The 26,436-nt window shown below is 39.8% G+C and overlaps 1 protein-coding gene across 2 annotated transcripts in view; it reads left to right on the top strand.

Moving 5' to 3' along the window:
* slc8a2a (solute carrier family 8 member 2a) overlaps positions 1-26,436 on the top strand; it is a 104,422-nt gene that overhangs the window by 56,490 nt on the left and 21,496 nt on the right. Inside the window, exons 2-9 of one of the 2 annotated variants that reach the window (XM_033634520.2) lie at positions 495-626; positions 1,203-1,595; positions 5,695-5,832; positions 6,362-6,589; positions 6,685-6,963; positions 7,672-8,106; positions 11,192-11,553; positions 24,704-24,807. In XM_033634520.2, the coding sequence (XP_033490411.1) occupies positions 1,266-1,595; positions 5,695-5,832; positions 6,362-6,589; positions 6,685-6,963; positions 7,672-8,106; positions 11,192-11,553; positions 24,704-24,807 (1,876 nt within the window). In that variant the 5' untranslated portion in view covers positions 495-626; positions 1,203-1,265. The remainder of the gene's footprint in view (positions 1-494; positions 627-1,202; positions 1,596-5,694; positions 5,833-6,361; positions 6,590-6,684; positions 6,964-7,671; positions 8,107-11,191; positions 11,554-24,703; positions 24,808-26,436) is intronic. The other variant, XM_078172154.1, reaches the window with a different exon arrangement.

Here is a 26,436-nt window from a genome sequence, read left to right as displayed (position 1 = left end):
ATGCTAAGGTGCTGATGTTAGGCAGGTATGATCTTTACAATGTTGGCCATCATTAACATTTGCTAATCAGCACCAAGCACAAAGTATAGCTGAGGCTGATGGGAATGTCAATTGACTGGTCAATCTTTTTTTGTCACAGAAAGTCATGTAAAATATAATCCATTAAAATGTAATCCTGTCAGTTCCATCAAATTGTGCATTAAAAAAAGGACCATAATAGTGAATATAAGACTATAAGACAGGGCTGGCTCAGGCAGTGTCTTCATTTAGGATCCTTGTGTCCTGAGGGTAGAAGCTCCTGAGCTTTTCAGTGCTGCCTGGTGTAACCAGTACCTTCTTCCTGAACTCAACAGGGAGCAAAGGCAGATATCCAGGTGGTTTAGAACTTAGATGATTCTCCTGGCCTTATTCTTGCAGCACCTGGTGTAAATGTCCTTTTATGCAGTGTAAAGCAGCACGTATAGTATGTTCAGCCAACAAATTGCTCTTTTCAGGGCCTAACAGTGGTATAGGATGCTGTTTCCATACCAGGCTGTGATGTTCCCTGCAAGGATGCTCTCGATGGTGCAGGAGTAGAAATCCTTCAGTATTTGAGGGGAGACCAGGAATTTCCTGAAGCATCTCAGGTGAAACAGTCTCTGCCTTGCCTTTCTCACCTCTGAGTCAGTATGCAGCACCCAGCTCAGGCCCTCAGTGATGTCTTTAGTTTTGCAAATATTTACATATTGACATAAACCAAAGTACTGGACAAAGTAAAAGTTAGATAAATCACCAAAGTGATGACAAATCGTCCTGAAGGGAACATGAATGCTTGAACGAATTTCATGTAAACCTATCCAGTAGTTGCAGAGATTTTTAAGTCTTGGCCAAAGTGGTGTAACAACAGACAAGACACACAGACACTGACATCCAAATCACATAAAACCTAAACTCCAACACATCGTAACAACTTCATCATTACTGGTCTTGACAGTGAAGTACGACTCGTGTTGTTTTGCACTAGTATCAGAAATGATCAGCTGATTGTACTGTAAAGATTTTGTTCATTCTTTGTGCTTTTTTCTTTCCTTTTTTAGACCCCTATCCCTGTATAAAATGAAATGAATCTTTAGATAGAAACAAGTTAAACAAACACACTGTGTATCTGTTGCACCCCATTGTATCTCTTTCTTAAAACAGTCTGCCTTACTCTGTTCCCCCAGGAGAGTCCTCTGACCCAGCATCTCTCTCAGTGACCCCCAAGCCCCTCCTTACTCAGGGATATCATGGGACACTTATCCCCACTCCTCTTCCTCTCCTTCCTTTTCCTGGCCCACCCATGCAACTCCATCAGGCCCCAGGTTGTGGAGAGAGCATCTGCCCCGGAGCAGCCTCAGTCCTCTGGTAATGCTACGGGGTCAGGCAAGCGGACATGTTCGGGCGTTGTGGTGTGTAAACCCGGTGTCCTGCTGCCGGTGTGGTTGCCACTCAACCCTCCAGTAGGGGAGCAGGCGGGGAGGGCTGTTGTCTATTTCCTCTGTCTCATGTACATCTTCCTGGGTGTATCCATCATCGCTGATCGCTTCATGGCATCCATAGAAGTCATCACATCTCAGGTATTATTGAACTTCACATTTGTAAGAACTAAAATGCAGCCACCCTTAATTTAAAACACAACTTTGTAGCTGCATTTTTACTTTGTCAGTGATCAACAGTTATTTAGTCCCATTCTACTGTCTCAAATTGTGACTGACCAAAGGGGTCTTGGGAAATTAAGCGTGCTATTATCCCACTATGTCCCCTCGTCAGCACAATGTTTCGTCATAAGATGGTTTGTATGATACCCTACAAAAATGCAGACACAACAGTTTGTATGATATCTTGCAGATTATTGCCCCGTGAATTATGTTATGTCATTAAGCTACAGTTACATAATTAACGAAAAGTTAAGGAGCTTAGGTTAAGGCAAGTTAAGTTACTGTGGTTAGGTTTAGGAAAAATACATGGTGAGGATGTACCTTAAAATTACTGAAATTTCACTCAAAGCTCACACGATTCCAAACTCCATCTCCAGGGGAAAGTCCTGGGGGAAAGTCTGTGTTTCTGTGACCCATTCACCACCCCAACTTTCCTCCTTACAAGACCGCTCAGGACCCCTTCCTTGTCTAATCCCATCAGCACATTAATCAAGTAATCACACGTAGTATGTGTACAAATTTGGTTGCGTTACTTTTCATAGGAAAACACAAGAACAGTTTCTAAAAAACATCTTGGTCAGCAAGAGTAACATGCTAGCTTTAAAGCAACACAATGGAGGATTGTGCTTTTTACCTCACGGGGTCCCCCTACAGACGAAAAGATGGTATTGTCTGTTACAACTGTCGCAAAAAATCTTTCTGCATGTGCATTTGTTGACAAGCCAACGATACTGGTGAACTTCCTGAAGTTGGCCGTGTAATGCACGATCATCATGTCTTCAGAAAAGGTAAAGTAGCCTTGTAGCATTTTGTACATAGATGATTAGGCCGATTGCTTTATTTATTTATTCACTTTCGAAACTCAGAAATGAGTTGCTCTCTGCATCTCAGGGCTGACCTCCTCCTCACAGCGTGCGTGCGCACACACGCAAACTCAACAGAGTGAAGTCAGACAACAGCAGAGAGGCTGCGGTGCAGATGAAGGGAATATAACTTCAAGATTACTCTAGTTGACGACAACTACGCCTGTTACTCTAAGTAAGTGCGATAAAACCTCTGCCAGCCAAGCCAATACTTTATCAATACATGTGATCAGCATGTAGAAAGCCATATTTCAATCTGCTCTGTCCGCAGTCTCTCTTACCGCTATTATGATTTACGATCGCTGTCGACACAAGCACATCGTGCTCGTGGTACTAGCAGCAAACTGTTAAAGACAAACTAAAATGAAAGCTGTCTGTATGTAGGCTAACACTTTATCTTAAAATGTACCTGAGGCAGCCGACCTGCAGACAGTGAGTCTCCTCAGTAGAGGGTAACAGCAATAACAGCGCCAGGTCACCATCGGTTGGGCATCCCTCCTCTTTCAGCTCTCGCCAGCGTGTGAAAGCTGGGCCAATATTAATCCTTGTTCGAGCTGTTGTTTTATCGCTCTCCCCTTTTCTTTTCTTTGTCTCCTCGGACAACACCTTCACCTTCTTCCTTTTCTTTGTCGCTTCAGCCATGACAACCACGTCTAACTTCGTTCACCTCGGTTTGGCTACGCTACTCTAAAGAGAGGAGGGGGATATGGCGAGGAGGGGGATATGACGTATGCCATAAAGCAGCCAAATTTTGTAGTCATTTTTGTGTCCAGGTTCCTACCCGAACCCCGAAACTGCATAGTGCCAGTGCAAGTGAAACAGATGCTCTCAAGCAACGACAGAGGTGTCATCCAACCTGTTGTGAGTTGATGTAGCATCACAAGGATCTTGGATATATATATTTTGAGCAATGAAAAAGTCTATTGTGTTGCTTTAAGACTGATATTTTCAAACAAAAATCATAGTCAGCTATATACTCCATAGCCAATATATTTGGGGTATGCTGGTAATTGAAAATTGAAGTGAAATAGTGTAAGATTAAAAGCACATACATTTCCAAAGTAATTGAGAAAATAAGAATGCAAACCAAATAAGTATAATAGGCACAGTAAGTCTCTGTAAGAACATAGCAGGAATGTTTCAGCCATTTCTCATAAAGGGTGGTTTACATTGCATAACATTATGTCAATGCCATAGCAAGTAATCCAAATAATATATATTTATGTAATATAATTTGGAACAGCTAAGGGTTAAAATTAAAGTCCTTACTTAGTTTTGTTTCTCTCTGTTCAAGCCTTAGAAGAAAAATCTGATTAGACTGTCCAGAATTGGTCTAATATCCTCCGTGTTCCTTTAGAAATATCATTCCCTGCAATAACTCTCCACATGTTGCATGCTCTTTTGAATGCAGCCAATAGGTTGTCCATATCAAATACTCTAGGTTAAAACTAGTTAAATTTTTATATTGTGATTAAAAGTGATATGATACGATATGATGTGATGCAATGCGATAGGATACAACACAGGGTTCCCACAGTCATGGAAAACCTTGCAAGATAATGGAATTCCACAATCTAATTTTCCAGGCCTGAAAAAAGACATTAGTCTAAAGTTTTGGGAAAGTTATGGAATTTTGTTGAGTGTAATGAAATTGTTACAGCAATCTCCCATGGATAACCTCCAGGTATAATGGCAAATTTATTTTCTGTGGCTGTTACGTTGGCACAGAAAATGTAGCTCTATTATGTGTAGATATGTGATGTTTTATTTACCATTATGTAAGTATCTTCATTTTCAACCTGCGTTCCATCTCTCCGTCCATGTATGCCAGTGTAGTATCTGACTTGCCACGTTATGTGACGACCAGGGTCTTATATGATTAGTTAGGGGCCCAGGTCAAGATTTTATCATGGCTTAGGTCAAGGATAGATAAGTAAGATGAAAGGTTGGATTCCATCTAGATTGTCTCTCTGTCACTTGTCACATTTTGTTTCAAAGTTCATCAAAACAACCAACCTGTATATGCAGGGTAAATTGAGCCGTTATTCAGAGCAGTTCATATTGGCTTCAAACTCTCTCTCAGGCTTCCTAGGCGCTTGATTTGATGCTGTACTTCTTGTAATAAACCTTTCTATATACAAGCAAGACGGTGTCAGCGGAGTGTCCTTCATCATCTTCACATCATCGCTATTCAATAAACAACACCAGCTAGCTGGAATCATGTTTGAATAGAGTTTAAATCTCATATGTTTGAATAACACTGGGCAAGTAGGGCAAGAAAATTGATGCTGTGATAGTGTGATTTAACATGTAGGCCCATACAGACTCTGCGCCTGCAGAACGTTGTAGATTTTCTGCAGATTTTAGGAATATAGATGATGCTTGTAAAACTCAGAATGTTGTCACTGTCTCCTCAACCTCCTTGTGCATCGTGTGTTGTATTCAGTTGGCATTAAAATCAAAGTTAATGGTGTGGTTAGAAGAAATATGGAAAATTAAGACTTACTGTTTATGGATTATTAATAGATTGACTGATTAATTTTTGTTCTCTCTGCTCCATATTGAACGTTCCATTTTAATGGCCACATGTCCCACATTTTGTTGAGTTATTTAAGTATTCATAAATACTCAAATAAAATTTCTGATTCAAAGTTTTTACTAAAATATACTAAGTAGTTCTTTTAGCCTGCTTGAGATATTTTTAGGTGTTAATGTACTGTGTGAAGTTGTTCAAAAGCAGTTGTTATCATAAATTAATATTGTCTATGACATTACGAGAAAAAAAAAAAAAACTTCCCACAGATCATTTTGGATCACAGCTGAAAACACTTAAAAATATCAGGTTCCGTTTGGACCTGAAAATCAGATACGATACGGTTCAATACAGAATGGTACGGTACAATATGATACGGTATGGTACGATACAATATACCTTTGTTGATCCGCAGAGGGGAATGCAGTAGTTACAGCAGCACGAGGACAGCAATAGTACAGAAAACAGAGATAGCAAAAGAATAAATATCAAGATGTTTACTATAAAAACATAACGGTATTAAATGAAATGTATTTGTTACATTTTGAATGTTATCCTATTGTGACACTGATTGCAATGGTATGAGTTCAGTGGTAACAGCATCTTTGACATTTTCTCACAGGAGAAAGAGGTGACCATCACCAAACCAAATGGTGAAACAACAGTAACCACAGTAAGAATCTGGAATGAGACTGTGTCCAACCTCACACTCATGGCCCTGGGCTCCTCTGCACCAGAGATCCTGCTCTCTGTTATTGAGGTATACAAGGCATTTCACGTCCTTCTAACATATACTTTCGTGCCAAAAAATGTTGTCTACCACTGTGAATGTGCTGTTTACATAACTTTGACAAAAGCCTGTGATCCTCTGAAATTTTACATTATTAAAAAACCAACATGACATGATCTATCACTTGCAGCTGTGTATGTTACATCTACAAATGGACTAATAAAAAATACAGGTTTTAATACTGTAAAGTAATTAAAATATGTTGAAACTCTGGGAAACACTTGATGTTAATTGTAAGGCAGTGCAACCACCAATGTGAGCAAAACTCACCTCATATTTATACACTGATGTATTCATGCCTATAAATGAATAATATCTATTGTGGTTCTAGTTTTCTCATACTTGTTATATATTCATATATATTTAATATTTGAGTTGACCCCTCTCCAAAGCAGACCTTTTCTATGGTCGTTACATGGATCTCAAGTTCAGTCCCAGTTAGCATTTTAGAAAGTCTCTGATATTACGTTTGTCTTCTTTGTCCCTTAAATGTTGACAGGTGGTTGGGCACAACTTTGATGCAGGGGAGCTCGGCCCAGGCACCATAGTGGGCAGTGCTGCCTTCAATATGTTAGTGATAATTGGTCTGTGTGTGGGGGTGATCCCTAATGGAGAGTCTCGCAAGATCAAACACCTGCGAGTTTTTTTTGTTACGGCTTTTTGGAGTATTTTTGCCTACATTTGGCTCTACCTCATACTGGCTGTCATCTCACCTGGAATTGTAGAGGTGTGTTTCTGATTGTGACTGTATGTAAATATACCGGTATTTCTAGTAATTCAAGTGAGTAAATCATGTAATGCTCATATTGCCTGTATTACCAGGTGTGGGAGGCCGTAGTGACACTGCTTTATTTTCCGGTGTGTGTGATCTTGGCTTGGATTGCTGACCGTCGCCTGCTCTTCTACAAATACATGCACAAGCGTTACCGTGCTGACAAGAGGCACGGCATTGTGGTGCAAATGGAAGGAGACCTTGCACCCAAAGGCATTGACGTGATCATGGATGGAAAGTTGTCAGACGGCAGTTCGTGTCCTGGAAACTCCTCCAGTGTGACAGTCTCTGTGCAGACAGGCAATGAACTAGACCAGAACAAAGATGAGGTAAGACAAGTGGCTCAGGGAGGAATACTACATATGCAAGACTGAAGATTGAATGGTGTGAAATCATGTCAGGTTTGGCATATGTTTTGTATTAAGTAATTAGAGCTCCTTAAATTACAGAATTCTTCACTCAAATTTTGGTATGTATTTTCTTAAAGAGGAAAGTATAGGTTTTTAGTATTCTTTAAAAGGCAGGAGGAAAGGAAGAGAGCTACTACCCCATGAGGCCCACTGGTGTATCATGATTTTCTAACATAAGCTACTTCATTGGAATGTAGGGGAAATATCAAGTTTCCTGGGCCCAGTAGGATTAAATCCCAGCAGCAGTCTATATGGCATGAGTGCAGACAGCAGTCTTAACAGCAGGAAGTTGATCACCAGGAGGCTGGGCAGCAGGAGTTTCCAAAGTCTTTCTCGACACAGAGCCCTGCATTAGTTTACAAGTCACACTTCATAAAAGTTTTGTCCCAAGAAATACCATTATTAAATAAGCCATGTCTTCCCATTCTGATGTTAAACCCAACAAACCCTCTGCAGGACCCCACTCCACACCCAGCCTGCGTAGTCACTACTTCAAACTGGGGCATTGCTGAACATGCACTGGAGCAGTTTGTGTTTTCAGTAGCACTTTGTACAGAACATTTTGCAGAGCATACACCTTTATGAATACACTTTGTTTCTTTACAACCGGTTTCCTCTCTTGGACAGGTGGTCCGCATACTGAAAGACCTGAAGGAGAAACACCCAGACAAAGACCTGGACCAGCTCATTGAGATGGCCAACTACTCTGCCCTGGTCCACCAGAAGAAGAGCCGTGCCTTCTACCGTGTCCAGGCAACACGCATGATGATTGGTGCTGGCAACATATTAAAGAAACATGCTGCTGAGCACTCACGTCGCTCAGCAGGCCAGGACACTGACAAGTCCACATGCTCGCACATTTGTTTTGAAAATGCCCAATACCAGTGTACAGAGAACTGTGGCTCTCTGAGCATTGGGGTGATTCTTGAGGGTGGCACAGGCCAGAACACTTTTTATGTGGACTACTGTACAGAAAATGGCTCCGCCAATGCTGGGGCAGACTATGAATTCAGTCAGGGAACCCTGGTGTTTTTACCAGGGGAGAGCCACAAAGAGATCAAGGTAAGCAAGTGGAAAGGGGGACTGTGAAAGGTAGCTATATATTATGAGAGGCCCTCTGAGACATATTTCATACTTGGTTTCACAAGTAACATCATACTCTCATACATACACCACTATACTCTTAGACAAACACTACTATACCCTCTTACGTGCACAATCATACTCTCATACATACACCACTATACTCTCACACAAACACTACTATACTCTCTTACATGCACAATCATACTCTCATACATACACCACTATACTCTCACACAAACACTACTATACCCTCTTACATGCACAATCATACTCTCATACATACACCACTATACTCTCACACAAACACTACTATACTCTCTTACATGCACAATCATACTCTCATACATACACCACTATACTCTTAGACAAACACTACTATACCCTCTTACGTGCACAATCATACTCTCATACATACACCACTATACTCTCACACAAACACTACTATACTCTCTTACATGCACAATCATACTCTCATACATACACCACTATACTCTCACACAAACACTACTATACCCTCTTACATGCACAATCATACTCTCATACATACACCACTATACTCTCACACAAACACTACTATACTCTCTTACATGCACAATCATACTCTCATACATACACCACTATACTCTCACACAAACACTACTATACTCTCTTACATGCACAATCATACTCTCATACATACACCACTATACTCTCACACAAACACTACTATACCCTCATACATACACCACTATACTCTCTTATATTTATCATCATGTTTTCTTTTATTTACTGTCATAGTCTTAGTGTAACAGAGGATAATATTATATGTATGTAAGTAGTATGTACATGAAAGTAACAGTATATGTAAAACAAAGTTCTAATATATGTATGAGAGAATAATATTATATTTGAAACACAATAATAGCATATGTAAGAAGAATTAGTTGTACATGTGAATGCAAATAATCATGTGTAAGGAAAAAAATGACAGTGAATGTAAGACAGAATGATAGAGTATGTGAATGAGAATAGTTGTTTGTGTGAGAGAGTTTGATTGAAACGGAAATAGTACTGAATTCTCAGTTCCTGATTGGTTATTTTTGATGAAGCGAGAAGAAGCGGGATTGCACGGACTTGGCCCGCCTTCCCAATCAATAAAATAACAGCATGCACTGTGGAACGTGAGGAGAAAATACCGTGGTTATAATTTAAAATAACACAACAATGCATACCCGAACACATTTTCAATACCCTAATCACTTCATTACAATTTGAATTTTGTGTCATCGAGCCTACAGACATAACTACATAAATAAAATGGTCAGAACAATATGCCCTATTCATTCAGTGTGTGGACAGTCAAGGGCGCCGATTGGAAACTGCCTCTGCTGCTGGGTGCTGCACTTCGGTTCTGTGTCTGGTGTGTCCAGGCCGTGAAAAGAGACAGAAATGCTGTGCAGTCCCGTGCAATGCGGGATGTCTGGTCACCCTAAAGAGGGCGACCAGGATGACCAGTTCTGATTGTTGGCCGTCCTCTTGAAGTAAACATATCCCTTTGTGTCGTTTCCACTGATCTTGAGTTTTCATATGAATTTATAATGGCACAAAAACATGTAGAAGAACAAGAAGAAGAAGAAAATTTATTTATAAAGCACATTTCATACAGAAAGCAACACAATGTGCTTCACAGAAGACATGTATAAAAACATAAAATATGAGCACATATTTACAAGCACGCAGACAGACAACAAACAAGAACATGAATGTATGCAAGCATACATGGATGCATCTTATTTAGTGCATAGTGATTCTAGTATTTAGTGACAAATAAAAACAATGCCAATTAATAGGCTAGTTAAAAGCAGTGGTAAAAAGAAATGTCTTGAGTTTACTTTAAAAAGAGCTCAGTGTTGGCACATTTCTGACATTGCTAGGAAGGACATTCCATCTGCTAGGAGCAAATGCTGCCTCTCCAGCTTTAGTGCGCGCACGGGGAACAACGAGGAGACCATTAGCTGATGACCTGAGAGTTCTCATTGGCTCATATGGCACAAGTAATTCTTTAATATATTTTGGGGCAAGGCCATTCAGTGCCTTATAGGCAATAAGAAGAATTTTAAATTCAATTCTGGCCTTCAATGGGAGCCTGTGTAAGGACTGAAGAACTGGGGTGATGTGTGTATATTTCTTAGCTCTGTGTATAGGCCTACAGTGCCTCCAGTGCACCTAAGCTTCCTTGACTGTCACCCCCTTCTAGCTGCTGGTTATTTGACAGAAAGAAAGAAATTGTCAGTGCATATCCATTAAGCTCACAGAATAATCTTTCCAAAATCATGCTGTCATGTCCCACGCTGTCAGTTTCCCTTACAATGTCCTGAACACACCTCATTGTAATAGTGAAAAAATAGTAATGTTCTCCTCATTACCATTTACTTCCACAAACAAAAAATGACTTTGAAAAAGAAGGGTGCTGCAGCTTGATTTGAATGCTCCCACGTAGCGTCAATTTAGCTAGCAGTGCTCTGAGAAGGTACAGCCTTTATTTTTAGGGCTATAAGACAATCAGGGAATGAGGATTTAAACTGTCTTCCTGTTTGATCAAACTAACTTCCTGTTTAATTATACTGTCTCACACACATCACTATACTCTCTCACATATAGTACTATACTCTCACACACAGTAGGCCTACTACACTCTCTCACATTGGTGTATGTATGAGAGTATGATTGTGCATGTAAGAGGGAATAGTAGTGTTTGTGTTAGAGTATAGTGGTGTATGTATGAGAGTATGATTGTGCATGTAAGAGGGTATAGTAGTGTTTGTGTGAGAGTATAGTGGTGAGTATGATGTTACATGTGAAACCAAGTATGAATTATGTCTCAAAGGGCCTCTCATAATATATTTCCAACTCTGAAACAATAGCAATCTCTCTACTAAAAATTGAGAGTTTGATAACAGTGAGACCTGAAACAGTAACTTTGAAAGTTGTGTTGTGATGTGTTTCAGATGTCTGCATTAAAACTGTCATGGCCTTATGCATTCATGTTGAGAGTGACCATCTAACATTTTGTGCTCACCAGGTGGGCATCTTGGATGATGACATCTTTGAGGAGGATGAGCATTTCTTTGTGCGTCTTCAGAATATTAGGTTAGAAGAAGGTGGAAATGAAGGGACAGGAACTCCACCAAAGGGTAGACTAGTGGAGCCACTGGTTGCCACCATCACTATATTGGACGATGACCATGCTGGCATCTTCACCTTTGGCCAGCGTGTGCTGCAGGTGAGTGAGAGCACAGGTATGCTGACAGTGACAGTGGTGAGGAACTCGGGCTCCAGGGGCACTGTTGCTGTGCCGTACCATACAGAAGATGGCAGTGCCAAGGCTGGGGTGGACTATGAGGAGGCCAGAGGCGAGCTGGAATTCACCAATGAACAGACAAGGTGAGGCACAGTCAGCAACCTCAGTCATACTGTAAGAGCCACAGAGTCTAATGGCTGTATTTCCTTAGAACATCAATCAATTCTTTTCCAGGAACAATGTGGTGCCAGACATTGTGACTCTTGAGGTTGCATCTTCCCGCTCTTTAACACACTATACATTAAAACAAAGATTTTACATTATTAAGAACCCTTAACCAAATATATATTTTTTAAAAATAAGGTTGGCAATATTCTATATTTTCTGTCAACAAAAAACAAACAAAGAATCATAAGTTGGATACCCTGAAATCGGCAGAAAATCTTCACATCAAGCAGTTGAGGTTTTTTTTTTCTTGTTCTGTTTTGTTTTATTTTGAGGGGTTTTGTCAGTCAGTGGGCAGTGTACTTCTGGGACAGTCTGGTCCCCAGATTTTGCTGCAGAGTGAGTGCTCTTTGCTTTCATGCTGCTCTCAGAACAGGCAGCTGAAGACTCAGACCCAGGGTAAGTCTGAGGCAGCTGGCCAGAGGAAGTAAGGCTTTGCCTGGTTGAAATTTACCCTGAACATCCTGCTGAACCCTGTTCAAACTCTCAAAATCTGTATGGAAAAAGGTACGAATAGTCGAATATTCTTATTGAACAGCCAAATCCAATTCCACTGACATAACTCTGAGTTCAGTACAGCCCTAAAAATGACTTTTGTTGAAGACTTTTTAAAGTCCTGGATTTTTTTACACTATAAAAGGATAACTTATGCATTTTTCCACCTGGACCCTATTTCCCCATGTTAATTGGTCAAAGAGATTGACATGAACAACAATCTTTGAAACTGGCCTAGTATTGACCAAGTGGACCGCTGAAATCAACCAGTCTATTTTGGAGATGAAAACTGTGATAGATGGGATGTGCTCTCGTATCACTGAGGCAGAAGAAAAATAATAAAATCCTACGTGCCTCCCCTGCTGTCCAGAGAGAAAGAGGGACCTATGATGTACAATGGGAATGCAGTGCTGTTTTTTCTTGACCTCAACCATTGTTTATTCAGGGGAAATTGACTGAGCATTAAGCTCTTTTACAGCAATGCCCTGAGTTAACATTCAATGGGTTAGAAGAACATAAATATATAATTGCAATAAAGTCATGAAAAAGTCCATAAAAACAAAATAAGCAGCACCAATGTCTATCAAGTATTATAAACAGCAATAAAAACAGTAAAAAGACGAAAAAGTTAAATAATTAAGAATGGAGTATGCCATAAAGGACAGATACATAACAGCAACAGCAACAATTAAAAAAACAGCAATAGGTAGAAAATCATGTCTGTCAATTAACCAAAGCAGCAACACTGTAAAGCAACCATATCATCTAGCATATACATGAAATGATCTACTGATACACACCTGTCTAATTTAAATACCTCTTGTAACCTGTTTGATTTACATGGGGCGAAAAAGCTTAAAGCTAATTTACCAAGCTCTTTACTGATCTGAGGGGTTTCAAGGGATAAAAATTCCAGTGAGCATGTGTGATGAGAGATGGATTTGATTTTTAAAAGAGAAGTGAGGTAGAAGGTAGCTTTCCAAACAATGCCTTATAAACAAAAAGGAGACAATGTTTTACTCTTCTATCAATGAGAGACGACCATCCCACATTTTGATACAGCTCACAGTGGTGAGTTCTAAAACCATCCCCAGTAATAAAATGGAGAGAACTGTGGTAGACTTTATCAAGTGATTTTAGTGTGGATTGAGCTGCATGCATATACAAAATATAACCATAATCTAAGACTGACATGATAGTTGATTGAATAATTATCCTTCTCTTCTCTAAAGACAAACATGACCTCAGTCTGTACAATGCACCCAATTTAATTCTCACTTTCTTTGTGAACTCAGCCACGTGTTTTAAATGAAAGCTTGTCATCTGCCCAGATGCCAAGGTATTTGTAATCTGTTACACGTTCAATGTGGGTGCCATTAAGGGAACGGATGGAAAAGGTGTCAAGATCACACTTCCTTGACCTTGTGAATAACATGAATTTCGTTTTGGTTTCATTTGAAATCAGTCTAAGATTTTTTAAGGATTTCTGCAAGTAGTCAAATGCACACTGAAGGTTTGATACAGCTTCCTCTATTGATGGTGCACAAGCATAAAGAATTGTGTCGTCTGCATAAAAATGCAGACAGTTTTCTGCAGAGGCACAGATATCATTTATACAAAGTGAACAACAATGGGCCTAAAGTTGACCCTTGTGGCACACCATTTTTTAATCTTAAGAACTCTGAACCCAGCAAGCATTTTTTGGTTTAGAAAACGTCTAATAGCCGTCTACATGAAGACCTGACGTCTAGGCTAAATTACAGCTGAATTTGGGCTGTCAGTGAAAATTCGGTAGACATCTGACCATAGCCAAAGTGTAGACGTCATTAATTATACAACTATGTAGAGACCATGTCCAAAAAATGGAGATAAACATATTTTAATTACTTTTGACTCTCCATACGTGATTGAATATCATACCGCACGCCATCTGCAATGCAGAAATTACATTTAATCAATTTCAAAATTAAATCGGCTAGATTTGGGTTACATGTAGCTAGACTAATCGGAGCTAAATATAGCCAATATGTTGAAATGACGACTATTGCTTGCTGGGAATACACTCCTGCAGCATTTATACACTGGGTTCTATCAGTGAGGTAATCCTGAAACCATTTAAAGGATGCTTCATCAAAACCCAGCAAGGCCAATTTATCCAGAAGCAGTATGTGATCAACAGTATCAAAAGCCAGTTTAATGGTGCACCTGAGTGCAACTTTGGTGAAGTGCATGAAGGAATACAGCCATGTTAAAAAGGAGTTACAGGCAAGGAAACTACCATTCAGCCTCCTCCACCCTGCGATATTGGGAGTCATCTTACCTATGGAGAGAAGAAATTCTTCAAAACTCCTGAGGATACGGCTTCTTTTCTCCGAGATCTTCCAGGAGGGACCACTAACTGACACTGATCCAAGCCTGTACTGTAGTTTCTCCGGCCGTATAGAGAATAGCTACACATCCTCTTTGATCTTCTCCATAAGTTGTTTACCAATTCTTCTGTAAGTGCAGCGCCATCCACTTTGCTTGTTTGACTGTTATTGACAGTAAAGGTAAACTTAATTTAGTGTGGCTGCACTTAAAAAATGATCCTGGGCTCACTTTTATTATTTAAGACGGTGTGTTTGTGTTTCAGTGATATGTTGATCACATACCGAGTGATTTCAAGTGTTAAAGCAAACAAAACGACTCCAGGCTTGGCAGGGAATTAGCTGAGTGTGTTAGATCTGAAAAGTGTCAAACGTATATCCCGTTTAGTGATTTTTGATGGTGCCGTTTGTTCAGGGGGTTGGCACTTAAGAGAATGGGGAGGTTTTATTTCTTTGGGATTTCCTTTGTGTTGTGTTATATAATAATAATAATAATAATAATACATTTTATTTGTTAGGGCGCCTTTCAAGGTACTCAAGGTTGCCTTACAGCAAAGATAAAAAAAGCATACATCAAACAAGAAACACAGCATACAAAACATCATACAAATACATTAAAATAGAGGGGAAGACAGTAAGACAGTGTAAGAACATTTGATCAGATGGAATGGGCAAGTCTGAACATATGTGTTTTGAGTTTGGATTATATTAAAAGAGAGGCATTATATCTTTGTAAATTTATTTCAAGGAGACTATATGGTTAACTGGCTATATATTTGTTTATATCTTACATAGACAAGGTAGTGAAATTTGTCAGCTTTAATGTCTAAATGGACCAATTAAAAGAAAAGAGTGTTAACATACTTACCAACCCCCCAGAACCTAAAACTGTGGGTAAATGGGGACCCATCATGCCCATTGTGTTCAGGTACCGCAACCTTAAAGCATATTTTGTCAGGCTGTAAAGTAAGCTTGTCACAAGGCCAATATACATGGCGACATAACCAGGTGTTGAAAAGTTTAGCTGCAGGCATCGAAGGGAAACGAAGACAGGCAAATTCAGAAGGTTTTAAGAATAGGAGTTTAGCAATTTAGTTTGTCCATGAGGGGGAGAAATACAGAAGGGATAAGTTAGTAAAGAGGCATGGGTGTGGCCGCCTAGTAGGTGCTTGTGATTGGGAAATGCAAATAGATTTAGGGGGAAAGCTTGTTGTTCCCCAGGAAATAGTTTGTACCAAGCAGAGGCCTGACATAGTGTTGTGGTCAGTAAGTCAACGGATAGTTTATTTCATTGAGCTGACAGTTCCTTGGGATGACTCAGTGGAAGAAGCCTATGAAAGAAAAAAGCTTAGGTATGCAGACTTAGAAGCAGAAGCTGAGCAGCGAGGATGGAAATCTAGGATTTGTCCAGTGGAAGTGGGGTGTAGGGGATTCATAGCAAGATCAGCTGTCTCACTCCTGGGGGAACTCGGAGTGCAGGGACAGAGTTTGAGGAAGACAGTGAAGGAAATGTCAGATGAAGCAGCCAGAGCTAGTCAGTGGATTTGGATGAAGAAGAATAACATCAGTTGGGGGCCAGCAGGGGGAACTACTAAGCAGGGTACATAACTCCTTGAGATCAAGTGGAGAGTGTTTGCTGATCCTGTGAGTTTATCTTCTCTATCTCCTTTAACTTTAGCTTATATTGGAGTTATGCTATGTAGCGTGTGAAATAGAGTATGGTGAATGTGCTAGGAAAGGTAGTATCGGCACTGGAGCTCGCATGAATGGAGCCTGGGTTTGTTGAAGGTGGCAGTGCTGTTTGGGCTGAGAAAGCCATGTGTAAGTAAGGTAAAGGAGGTTATTGGGTTGGTGTGGGGAGCAGTGAGACCTGGCATTAGGGGAGTGTCTCTGGGACGCCAGAGATCACTGTCTAGCCTCCTGGAGGTGTCGTGGGACCAACTAGATAAAACACTGGGGAAAGGAGGTTCCCACCTGATGACCCCAAAGACATGTTAGTTATCACTGCTCACTGGTCTGTATAGTTAAGCCTTGCCATAATAGCTTATCATAGGGTTTAGGAGGTTATTCACTGAGTGCTGATCCTTTCTCTGGAGCAGAAACTTCTTGTGTTTATTTGAATTCAGAACTAGCCCAGCTAGTGACTGCTGTGAATAGGGCAGCTGTCAACAAGGGAAAGACCATGTGACCGCTTGGAAAGACAGCTGACAGGAGGGAAAAGACCCCAAAGGTGCTGGCATGGACTAGCAACCCATGGTAGCAGTGGTAGCAGTGTAGTGAGGCCTAGCAGCCTTACTACAACCAAAATTAGCTACAGCCAACATAGGGAAAATACCTCAAGAGTCAGCGAGAGCTGGGGATTACAGGTGGATTACACGGTAACAGACATTGGAACAGACACATCTATGTATTGGATCTATGACTCAGTGAAGGATAGGGGCATGGACCTATCCACCAGGACTAGAATTAGCAACACTCAGGGCAAGGCGAGCGCATCTATAGAGGACAAAAGTAGCACAGTCGAGAACAAGATGCTTCAGGTTTGTACTTGCGGCTGGCAGTAACATCAATAAAAGGCCTCAGAACTCATCAGGGAAAGAAGAAGTGTGTGTCAAAGAAAGGGAAGAGTAGCCGCATTGATCAGTACTTCCTAAGAAGTCAGTCGAGTCAGTCGGATGAAGTCCAGCGGCAGGTAGAAAACCACTGTTCACAGGACATCAGTAACACTGCCCCTGAGGAGGAGGAGGAGGAGGAGGAGGAGGAGGAGGAGGAGGGGCTAGTAAGACAGGATGGAGATGACACTGAGGTCAGTATGCCAGTCAGAGAGAGAACCATGGAGCAAAAGGTTAGAGTTAGATGGCCTAGGGCAAATGACAGTAGAGAATGGGAGATAGTTAATAGAGATTTGTCAGTAATCTTAAGCAGGCTTAGAAGAAATGCAGTAGAAAAGTTAGAAAAGATGGGAGATATAATTTACTTCATATGGTGCAGAGAGGTTTGGGGTGCATGAGAAAAAGAGGGGTGAGAGGGTACAGTCAAGTAAGTCTAGGCAGCAAAGAGAAATAGAGAAGTTAGTTAAGGAAAGGAGACAGTTAAGAAAGCAGTGGAAAAAGGCTACAGAAGAAGAAAGGGAGGGAATTAATGTGTTGCAAGAGGAGTTGAGAAGCAGGCTAGCAGTTCTTAGAAGGGCAGAGCATCTCAGGAAAAAGAGAAGGAAGAAGGAACATGTAAGGACAGGTTTTTTTCAAGGACCCTTTTAAGTTTGTTAAAGAATTGTTTAGCCAGGAAAAGGGAGGGCAGCTCAAAGCAGAAAGGCTAGAGGTTGAAGAATATTTGAGAAATACATATTCAGATTTAGAGAAGAATAGGATAGTAGGTTTTCCACCGGATATCCCTCCATTAGGAGGGATAGAGCATGAGATGGATGTCATCTGGTAGATCTGGTAGTCAGGGTTGCCCCTATCTCCTGGGCTCTTTGTCCTAGCCATTGAACCTCTGGCTTAGGTAATCAGGCAAGATGCAGACATAAAGGGCTTTAAAGTAGGTCCAGCAATCCATAAAACTAGTCTTCTAGTGGATGTTATAATTCATTATTTGACGAATCCATTTGATTCCCTTTGTAAATTACAAATACTTCTAGATACATTTGGGTCTGTCTCAGGATATAAAGTCAACTATGAAAAAGTTTGATTATGTTGAATATCAACAAAGAAGCTCATTTAAAATTCTGACCAATCATTGCGATGATTGGTCAGAATCATTGCATTGCATTGGCCGAGCGTCCTGTCTGTCTTCCCCATGTGGAGGCCTCCGACTGACATAACCGCTTGCATAACATTTCCCCCCGCCTCCAACCAGGAACAGTGAGTCTGTGAGACAACAAATAGGCTAGTAACAGGGACGCTTGTGGATATAAACTTTTCTCCTTAACAATGGCCGAAAAATGCGGACCACGACTTCCACCTCCAGCTGCTCCAACAGGGATATCAGTTGGCAAAAGAAGAAGAATATTGCAGAAAAAGCTAACACTAAGAGAGAACTCGATGCTGCAAGAGCCAAAACTCGGGTCAACATCAGCTCTGCTTTCGAGTGATGGCGAAGACTGATGCAGCTTCATCCTGAGCTAAAAAGGGATGAGATGATTGCAGGATTTCTGCTGGACGGGTGTTTTTAGTTTTCCTCCAATGTAACATAGGCTATAATGTTATATGACAACACAGCATCCAGTTGCTAATGGATAACATTAGCTAACGTTAACTGCTAACTTTACGATAATTACATTAAAATTGATAATGTTAGTCCATCAGACTTCCAAAGTAACTGAACGTTATGAGAGCATTTTATAACACCTAACGTTATTGAATTGAATTTTACTAAATATCTTTTAGTAGAATTTCACTTACCGGTGCCTCTGAGTCCAACGCCATAGTTTCGTTCAGCAATCAGCGGCGTGTTTTACTCCTCTTCTCTTCTACTCTTCTTTTGGCGTGTTACACTCGCTCTCCTCTTCCGTGTATCTAAAGTTACCTTTCCAACGCCTACGTCTATCATAGACGTAATGAGGACGTAATAGAGGAGGGGGGAGTAGGCCATAGTGCTGTTTGAAATGCAAGAAAGGTAAGAACTGCTTTAAATGGTCCTCAAATTGAGTAATATACCTTGGAATCATATTAGACAATAATCTCAAAAATGTGTATAAGCACAGCTATTCCCCATTGGTTAGTGAAATAATAGCTGATCTGCAGAAATGGATACATCTACCCATTACCCTGATCGGGAGAATAAATTGTGTTAAAATTAATATATTACCAAGACTACAGTATCTTTTCCAGTTCTTACCTATTCCAGTACCACATAGTTGTTGTTTTTTTTAAAAAAAAAACTCTTAATAAACACATTAGATAGTTCATATGGAATGGTAAGACTCCAAGGGTTTCTTTGGAGAAGCTTACATGGGACTATAAGCTGGGTGGCCTCCGACTACCTAGTTTTAAAAAATGTTTTTTTGGCTGCCCAAATGCGACTTAAGTCTTCTCTCTGAGAAGCAAAGTGTTTCCTCCTGGGCTTTAATTGTAATGTATGCTTTTACAGTTTTTCCTCAATTGTTTACATGCAATTTTGAAAACAGGGCTCCTTTTTTCAAAATATTCACACAATTATCCAAACACCACACTCAATTTGCATAACTCCTAGATTGTTGGCAAAATGACACACTTCAGTCAAAACATATACACATATTTATAAAAATGCTGTTTTGTTTTCATCTCACTAACACAGTCTTCAAATGATCAGACACTATTGCAGTTAGTTACACACTACAGTGATCAATACAAAATACATTTGTAAAAACCCCTATCTTAGGAAATAGCTGGTCTAGTGCTAGACTTTTTTGCCAGACATTTTTATGTAAGGGATAATTTAGATGACAAAAAGATATTGTCAAACCCACAACATTCTTCATGATTACTTTGAGGTATACAGAGAAAGTACACAAATACAACAAACACAACACTGACTGCAGACTGCTGCAGACTGAAAATATTTATTTCTTACCATACTCAGTTACAGTAACAGATCAACAATGAAAATCAGAACAAAATAGTAGTTTTTCTTACTACTGTAAAGTGTAGACAAATAAAAATCTGTAGACAAATAAAAATTACTGCATGAAGTATCTACACTTACAGCAACTCTGAAGAAAAACTAAAGCAACAACAACAACAACAACAATACTGTATGTAATACAGGCTATGTCTTCATTGGCAAGGCACTGTTGGAAGAATCGCCTTGTGTGACGAATCCACCCCTGCACAGAAGCTGCTTCGATAAGATCACAGGCCTGCTCCATGGTCTGAATGAGGGGCAAACGGTTGTAGGGCTGAAAGTCGTATACCTTCCACCGCCATGCAGAAAAAACTCCTCTATTGGGTTTAGGAAGGGGGAATATGGTGGAAGGTATAAGACTGCAAATTCAGGGTGCTCATGGAACCAATTGTGAACCAGAGCAGATCGATGGAAAGATACATTGTCCCAAATGACAATGTACTGCATGTGGTCCACTTGGTTTAATGCTGTGACGATGTCGTGTAATCTGTCAAGAAATGCAAGTATTAGATTGGTGTTATAGGGTCCCAGATTCGCATGGCGGTGGAGGACCCCATTTTGGGTAATGGCAGCGCAAAGGGTGATGTTACCCCCTCGCTGCCCTGGCACATTGGTAATTGCCCTGTGTCCAATTACATTTCTCCCTCTTCTTCTAGTTTTCGCAAGGTTAAATCCAGCCTCATCAACATATATAAATTCATGTTGGATTTCGTCAGCATCCATTTGCAAGACTCTCTGAAACACAGTAAAAGACAATAGGACGCCGTTCAATATCTAGCACAGTAATTTTTCATGCAAAAAGGTTGTGTGAAGTGCACAATACCACACCATAGTAAGGTGAACAATACATACCTCCACATACTCATTACGCAGACGTTTCACTCTCTCTGAATTTCTGTCAAATGGTACTCGATACAGTTGCTTCATGTGTACTTTATATAATTTGAGGATTCGACCCAATGTTGACAGAGAGACTTCATGGATGTTATTGAAAATATTGTGATCATTGATGACATTGGCTTGGATTTCTCTCAGCCTGATACAATTGTTGGCCAAAACCATGTTTACAATGGCTGTCTCTTGTGCCCGAGTGAACATGGGGCGCCTTCCACCTTGGTGTCCTCGACCCTCAATCCTATGTAGACAAAAAATATGTCACAGGAAAGGATATCAAAAGTGATGACAAGTACAGTAAGCTGCAGTTTCAATGTACTGTGCGGTTAGTTTACCTGTTTTCTCGACGAAATGTACGAATTACTGTCGCTACAGTATTTCTGCTGAGATTTGGCTGGACTCTTAGTCCAGCTTCTCTCAGTGTCAGTCCATGGTTGATAGCGTGGTCAATAAGTGTTGCACAGATTTCTTGAGTTAAATTTGGTCCTCGTCTTCTTTGTTCAGGTTCTATAACTTCTTCAGGTCCCTCTCTACCTAGGCCTCTTCCTCTACCTCCTTCTTCTTCTCCTCTTCCTCTACCTCCTTCTTCTCTTTGAGCTCCCCCTCTCATGTGTCTAAGGTGTGATAATGCGTGTAGAGTTTTGCAAATCACTGTGTGTAATGTTTTGCAAAAAGTGTGAAGCTGAGTCTGTGCTTACTGTTGTGCAACTATGGACAGGTGTTTTGCTTCTTGAGTGTAAAGAGCTGTAAATTGTGTGAACATTTTCATTTTAGTGCGTAAACAACTGTAAAAAACTGTAAAGAGAAGGTGCCTGGTGATTTCCTTTACAAATGGACCCCAAGGACAATAACCACTAGAACTGATGATCCTATTATATCCATATCTGAAGCCGTGTCCGTGTGTGCTCTGAATGTTTTGTTAAATGAAAAAAAAAAAGTCAATATCATGGATGATTATTTACCTAATTTCAACACTGTGGCTCAGGCCTTTGAATTCTATCACTGCCGGCATTTATTTGTGATGGAGTATACGCATGAAGAGTGGACAAGGAGAGAGAAAAAAAAGGCAGTGCAGGTTTTTATTTTACTGTTTATGTATTCATTACATCTTGCTGATGCTTCTTGTTATTACATTATCCCCTTTGCTGCTGTAACACTGCAAATTTCGTCTCTGTGGGAATAACAAATGATTATCTTATTAGAAAAGACTATGTATAGCAGTGCGTACAATAACTAATAATACCATCATCATTCATAGCCAGTAGGTATCTACTTGATGTATGGGCAAATGTAGGCATGAAATATTATAAAAATATATTATAGGTCATATATTAGTGAAGCATAAATATATTCTTCCACCACACACACATACTGTGGCATAGATAGCATCAGCTTGTTGATATCACTTTTTTTTTATTATGAATGTCAGCTGATGAAAGTGGTAATCAATCTATAGAGATTTGTTATAATCAGGGCTGAATCAGTTGATATTTTGCTCCTCCTAATTGTTTATTGATTGATTGTTTTTGCTGTTATCCTGCCATGCATGTGTAACGTTATGCAATTTCAACATAATAACTTTAGCTAATAGCATTGGCCTACCTCCACTCATCTGCAGCATGTAAATCCACTCTTGGTCGGAAATGCACAAACACAAACCACCCTTTACAACAAAGGCATTTTTCCTCTGTGAGCCCACAGGGTCACAGCACCCGTAGGAACACCACCAGCTTTATGGCCTCCTCTTTATGGCACCTTCCGCTGCCTTTTTTCCTCTGTCATCTTGTCCACTCTTTATCCCTATACTTCGGCTCACATAAATAGGGGCAGCAGTAAACTTCAAAAGCCTCATCCACATCACTGAAATCATCCATGATACTATATATCTTTTACATAACACTAAACTACATAAACTACTCTGGTTATTATACTTTCTCCAGAACTCACAAGTGACATCTCATGACATCTTATGATATTTCATAAGGAAACTTCTGCTTAACGATTCAATAACAAACAGACCGGATTAAGTGACAGGTAAAGGGACACTTCAGACACTGACAATAACAATGGACATATAGTGACAATGTTCAGTTGCCCTGTGTGCTTCCATTAAGGCCAGTCCCACAACTGCCCACTCGCTCGCTCTTGAACCAATTTCAAAAATTGTTGTTCATATCAGTCTCTTTGACCAATTTACATGGGGAAATAGGGTCCAGGTTGACAAATGCCAAAGTTATATATTAAGTATTTCAGGCAGCAGGACAGTCTTTGTAACATTGACTCAAAATAATTTACTGCATGTTTATTCATGGTTTTGGTCTTTTAATTTTCCTTTATTGATATTAAGAAAAACATGGAATATAGCAAGACTTACCCTTTAACAAAGTAATGGTTTTCAATTGAGATGTAATTTTACTTAAATTGTAACTTCAGTGTAGGTAGATAGAGGGTGACAAAGCTTATGTTCAGAACAGGTATTTTTCTCCATGTTCTCATTTGGCCAACTTCTTGGGAGACAAACTGAAACATGGTTTTATGGTCTGTGAACCTTAGGCATGATTACCACAGACACATTAGACAGTGATCAAGAAGACTGCTGTCCTTTTTGGATGTTAATGGCATGTGGCTGCAAGTCCAGATCTAGAAATCAACTCACCAGTCTGTAAACTCTCCTCCTGACGGATTCTAGCTAAACCTCCACTTAGAAAATTATAAAACACCAGCCAACAATGTAAGAAGACACAAAAACTAAATTACAGTGCACAAGTTAAAGAGGCTGATGGGATCACATTTCACTGGAGGTGTACCTTGTATGAATGACTGATTTTATTTTATTTGAAATCAGCAGTACTTACACACAGCACCCTCAATGCTTTTATATTTATATAACTTTGGCTCATGAGTGCTTTTTGGACGGAGGTACCTGACCCTCACTGAAAGATTACCAGATGGAGGAGGTCCTATTAGACTAAATTACCTGACGACCTAACACCTGAGGATAATCCTATCCCTGATCAGGTGTAGGAACCTCTAGTCACCCCATGTAAAGTGACAGATCCTTTTCCCATTAAATTTTCAGGTATATAAGCTGTGTTTGTACATGGGCTAATTGTACACTTAGTGAAAGACTCTGTTATGTAACTTGGCCAAAAATAGATGGTCTACAGTAAAGGGTCTAACAATGTAGATTATAGTCAGTGGAATTATAATTAGGTGTAAGGTTAAGTAGCCTCATTTCATTTCATTTTTTTTTTCTGCTGGAACCATTACACCTTGTTATATGTTTGATCTCCTCCCAAGTTGTCAAGAATTCATCAACATATTCCACAAATTAACTAAAGAGGCATTGTTGAACACAGGTGTTGTCTACAGGTCATTTAGTTTAGCGCTATTTTTTTGGCACACTAAGGAGCAAGAGCACACTTTGTTTAAGCCTGAATTATTTAGAGGTCCACAGTGATTAATTATTTAGGTCACTTCAATATGTGATTTGATTTAGATGGTAGAGCAAATGTTTAAGATGTGGATGTATTGTGTATTTAGTGTGTTTACCTTACTGGTCTACAGTTTTTAGTACCTAGTACTTTACTTCTTTGTTATAAAAAAAGTAATACTATATAATAATGAGTGTGTGTGTGTGTGTGTGTGTGTGTGTGTGCGCCTGTGTGTGTGTGCCTGTGTGCACGTGTACATGCTTGCATATCTCCAGTCAGACCTTAAAGGTGAACATTATAAATGTGGAAGAGTACGAGAAGCAGGAAAACTTCTTCATTGTGCTTGAGGACCCAAAATGGCTGAAGCGAGGACTTTCTGGTAAGTGTCTGTGCATTTTAAATGTCATCATTAATGTCTAAGTGACTTGTGATTTCATGATTATAGTAATGAAGTAATGCTGTATAGATGTTGGTCAGAGAAGAGTTGCTCATTTACGCTAGCATAGGATAGTATGCTTACACATAGTAGATGGCAGCAGTATCCAAGATCTAGAATCAAAACAACAACAGCAGCAACACAGGCGGCTGAATGCTGGGCACCTGTGTTACAGCCTATGACTGAAGATTACACATTGCCATTCACTGCTGTCTCTGTTTCACTGTGGAGGAGGAGGCGCTGCAGCCAAAAACACACTGCAAATTAATTCCAGGAAGTTACAATATTTAACTGTAATATTTCATAATAAATTGCATTATTATCTTCTCATAAGATTTAATCAGATTCAGAATTTTATTGTGAAATTCATGCAGGTAGAGTCAGTTTACAGTCAGTTTACAGAAGCATACTGCTAAATTACAGTAATATATAGAGTTTAACTGTATAATTACAGTGAAATGCAGTCATTTGTATTGGAGCATACTGCTAAATCACAGTAATCAAATGTACATAAACTGTGAAGTTACAGTTAAACAGTAATTTTACGAAATGTACTATTATGACAGCTATGTAACGGGCTATAACTTTGAGGTTACAGTTAAATATAGATACAAGAGAACAAGTTGCTGTAAAACTGAACGGTGATTTACTGTGAAAGTCATGCAACTAGTAGCCAGTAATTCACTGTAAATGTACAGTAAAAATATTTCATAGTGCAGTAGTTAAAATTATATCAATAACAAAAAGAACGAGAGGAAAAAAAGACATAATAAGTTCCATCTACAAATTGCATCAATTTACATTTGCAAAAAGGAGTAGGAAGAAGTATAAACTTATCAATTGTATTATCCTTTAGTTGCCGGTTCCCTGTCACTGTGTCACTAGGGTGGTGCAGAAACTGGATATGTGCTTGTTAGTGGAGGTCAAAGGAATCAGTGACATTAGTTTATTAGAGTATGAGTGCAAATGCAGGCACAGTGAGGGTGCACTGTGAATGCTAAACTGTGAAACAAAGTGTTTTGTTTTCCCCTGTTGCATTTTAGACTCTCTCAAGCCACTCTAATGTATTAGGCCCTGAAAATCGTGTCAATATACTGCAATGAATCATTGTCTGTCTTTCTTCACAGCACTACTGCTAAACCAGGGTAAGATAGTTTGGGTGTAGATTTGGGTGTGAAAGGTGATATGTGCAGCATTTTCAAAAACCAACATATTGTGAAATGTTCAAATTTATTATGCTGTCCTGGCTCCACAATGGTGGACCCAGTTCCCTTTTGACATCAGGACAGCAGCCCATAAAATAAAAAAACCTTCCTCTGTTTTTTAGAGCCTGTTTACGACATATTAACTTGTATTTTGGTAATCTAAACATAAGTGGACAGCTGAGACACATCGCTGTCCAAATCTGTGTCTATCATGTGTCTCCAGCTGACCACTTGTCTTCAGATTTCATTACAGCCTACATCATTTACCCAAGAAGGTCAAAGAGCCCTGTGGACAGTTTTTACATCCACATTCTTGCTAGCTGCTGGCAAGCTGCTGTATCGGTGCAGCTTCGCTAAATGGGCAAGT

This window comes from Epinephelus lanceolatus, chromosome 11 (genome assembly GCF_041903045.1).
Source record: "Epinephelus lanceolatus isolate andai-2023 chromosome 11, ASM4190304v1, whole genome shotgun sequence".
NCBI lineage: Eukaryota > Metazoa > Chordata > Actinopteri > Perciformes > Serranidae > Epinephelus > Epinephelus lanceolatus.
This window is presented reverse-complemented; position numbering and strand designations above follow the sequence as displayed.